At 46.7% G+C, this 3,114-nt stretch overlaps 1 protein-coding gene across 2 annotated transcripts in view; it reads right to left on the bottom strand.

Annotated features, from left to right (window-relative positions):
• Positions 1-3,108, bottom strand: part of LOC100741267 (protein O-mannosyl-transferase TMTC2) — a 171,923-nt gene extending 168,815 nt beyond the window's left edge. For both annotated transcript variants that reach the window (XM_003492179.3, XM_024370004.2), the window contains exon 1: positions 2,895-3,108. In XM_003492179.3, the coding sequence (XP_003492227.1) occupies positions 2,895-2,980 (86 nt within the window). In that variant the 5' untranslated portion in view covers positions 2,981-3,108. The remainder of the gene's footprint in view (positions 1-2,894) is intronic.
• Positions 3,109-3,114: the final 6 nt, after the last annotated feature.

Raw genomic sequence — 3,114 nt, 5'->3', positions numbered from 1 at the left:
CCCTTCATCCCCAAGTTCCTTCGCGGTGACCGAAAAAAAAAAACGCCGGGCAAATAAATATAGTCAGGCCCCGTATTCTTTGCTAAGGTATTGTGGCCGGCGCGACGCAGTAAAATACGATGCTTTTATTATCCCATGAGTTTTAGCATGGCGCAACGCGGCCAGAATAAACTCTCGAGACGGGGTAAACTGCGGGAGTAAAACCTTTGCGCCCAGGCTAAACCAGACGGGATCTTCGGATCTCGTATCTCCTATTTATCATACAAACTTTTCTTCATTTTTTACCCGACCTGACACCGGGGGTTACCCTTCCGGGCTGCGATCCGGCAGAAATGGCGATGGATTTGGCGCGATGAAACCGATCCCCCGATACAGACCAACACGAACATCGTACACTACATCGTGTCGCGTCGGTGAGTCAGAGCCGACAGAGAGAAAGAATTTTTTAGCCACGTGAAACGTCGTTGGGCAACTTTTTGCGATTGTCGCGATGCTAACACTGCGGCAAGGGAAGAACGGAAACGGGAAACGAGCAGGAAAACGTTGAAAAACACAGTCGGGGATGAGAAAGACGAGGTTAGCGCGAGATAGATCGCGCGAGGACGTGAAAACGAAAAAGAGAAAGATGGAGGAGACCAGGCAAAAAGGGCGACGATGGAAACTCGGCTCTCGTTCATAACTGGACTCGACTTGATTATGGTCGCCACGAGCGCATTGGCCGTTTTAGCTTTGGCGGTTGCATCGAACGAGGTGGCCGCTAATGGGCCGGATATGGGTGAAAAATTATCTCGGCTTAATGCTGGCGCTCGTTTTTTGTTATTAGCCAGGATTTTAAGGTTCCATAGAGAGTATCGTGGCGGGAGACGACAGTTCGTCCAAAAGAGAGAACGGTAGTGAGAAAAAAAAGGTAAGAGAAAGGGAAAGAAAAAAATTGATGAGATATATCAACGACCTCGCTGCTACATCTCGTTCGTAAGCTGACCGCATTGAAATTTATTCAGCGATTAAACGTTTGATCGCCGCACCAACCGGTACACGCAATTCCATTAGAACAGGCTGGACGGTTGATTTCTAACGCGAACCCCGGAATAAACTAATTCGTACGATTAGCCGGTAGCCGCGTTATTCCATTACACTGGGTCCAACTATTTATAACAAGAATCGGTGTGTATCGAACGACAAGAAATTCCGACTGTCTGCTATTTTCGTTAAATAATACATTAAATTCGAAATACGTGACTAAATGAAATAGATAAAAATACCGTAGAAAATAAAACGTAGAAATACGTTGCATTATAAGGTCATGATCGAAGTTTAAAGGGAAACAAACCGCTGATAGCTATCAGAAACGTTCGATATACCGCTCTTAATTGTAAAACATCTCCAAACGGCCAAATTCTTTCACAATGCCAGCATGATCGAAGCAATATATTACGAAATCACCCCCTAACTATTTCATGATTTATCAAACACCGCATACACTTAAGAGGGGTGGCAATTGATCGTATCCGAATCGAGCCGATTCGGCGATGCAACAAAGACCAGCCGCGCGGTTCTTACGCTCGAGAGCTTATCGTCGAAAATGCAGGCGAATAAATCGGCGCGTTATCGGCTGTACTGTCAATGGGTGGAGAGAAGTTATCGGCGGTGGACCGTTGCACCCCGTGAAACGTTCACGGAGGCGCGCTCGCGCGATAACGATGCAACAGATTCCCATCGATGACGCCAGAAGTACGTAATCGGGCTTGGTTCGGTGAGCACACCAACCTCGCAGCTGATCGACCCGCAACTACGATGTCCCGGAGATTACGGGATACTCAATTAAGGGATTCGGTATCATAGAATTCAAGAGCTTCGGATTAAGGACGCTTATCGCTAGAGTAACTTCAGATTATACACCGCCGTGTTTCGTCGTTGCATCCTGCGTGTCGAATTCTATCTATTCGCCCGCGACTCCTGAATAACATCGCGAGTTGTAGCGATTATTCGCACCAAGCAGCGCGCTATAGATTTTCTAATGGCTGGTGAAATTCCGGAGCGTCCAACGAACGTTGCTTTTCCATCGAAATACTGTAGAGACGAAAGAACAGGACGAGATACAGGAATACCGTGACTAGTGCAATCGATGCCAGATACTATCGCAAGGTAACTGACCTTCGATCATGAAAACGTATAATTTCAAAGCGACTGTAGAAAAACAAGTAACGCTAATGCAGCGGCATATGATTTGCGCCCTGCTACCACCGTTAGCGTAGGTAATTAGTAATATCTGATTAACTAAACTGGAATGGAATCGGATTAAATGAAATCGGAACGCAAATCGCGGGACCTCGTAAATCAGCTTATCCAGCTGCGACTTGTCCTTTATTCATTGTGTTTGAGCTTATTTGCAGTTACATTCTACATTTACCGTCTATTGCTCCCGTGCCGATAAATATCCTACCATTATCGTTGTCATTAAACAGCCTGTCGTACCCTACAGTTGATGATTAATTTTAAATCCCCATAAATCACCTATTTATATCGTTCGTTCGCGCCGTGACAAGCGTTCGATGACGCGTGTTATTTGATGAAAATTCACCAAGGCCGATGCCCTGGCCCTGTCTATATCGTTGTCCTAAATTCGAGATTCCAGCTAATCTATCGCTCGCCTTCGTATCATTTACGAAAGTAAGAAGAACAAGAGTAGAATACACGCGATCATCCGAATATGTTTACAACCGACGATGTAAACAGACTCGAGCAGCGAGACGCATATATCGAGATTCCTATCTAATGTTCGAATGTAACTATTTGAACGCGTTAAAATATACGTCGATATACCAAGGAACGTAAGGCCACGAAACAAGGTCGAGGTAAAGCAACGTGTAAAAAAAAAGTGACAGTGAACTCACCGATCATCGTAGACGAAACCCGCTTGCAGGGTGTTGCAGTAGAGGGCCGTGGCGACGAGGGCGCAGGCTACGGCTAGGATATCCATGTCACATCGTGGCGAGGACGGTGGCGGCGGCAGCGATGTCGACGGTAGCGGCGGTGACCTCTTAACTTGTTGCACGTCCGCGGGCCTTCCTCCTCCACCACCTCCACAGCCCCTCCTTTTCCACCTCCTGGCTC

This window comes from Bombus impatiens, unplaced genomic scaffold, assembly GCF_000188095.3.
Source record: "Bombus impatiens unplaced genomic scaffold, BIMP_2.2 scf_0664, whole genome shotgun sequence".
Lineage (NCBI taxonomy): Eukaryota > Metazoa > Arthropoda > Insecta > Hymenoptera > Apidae > Bombus > Bombus impatiens.
Note: the sequence above shows the minus strand (reverse complement) of the source record. Positions and strands in the feature narration are given on the sequence as shown.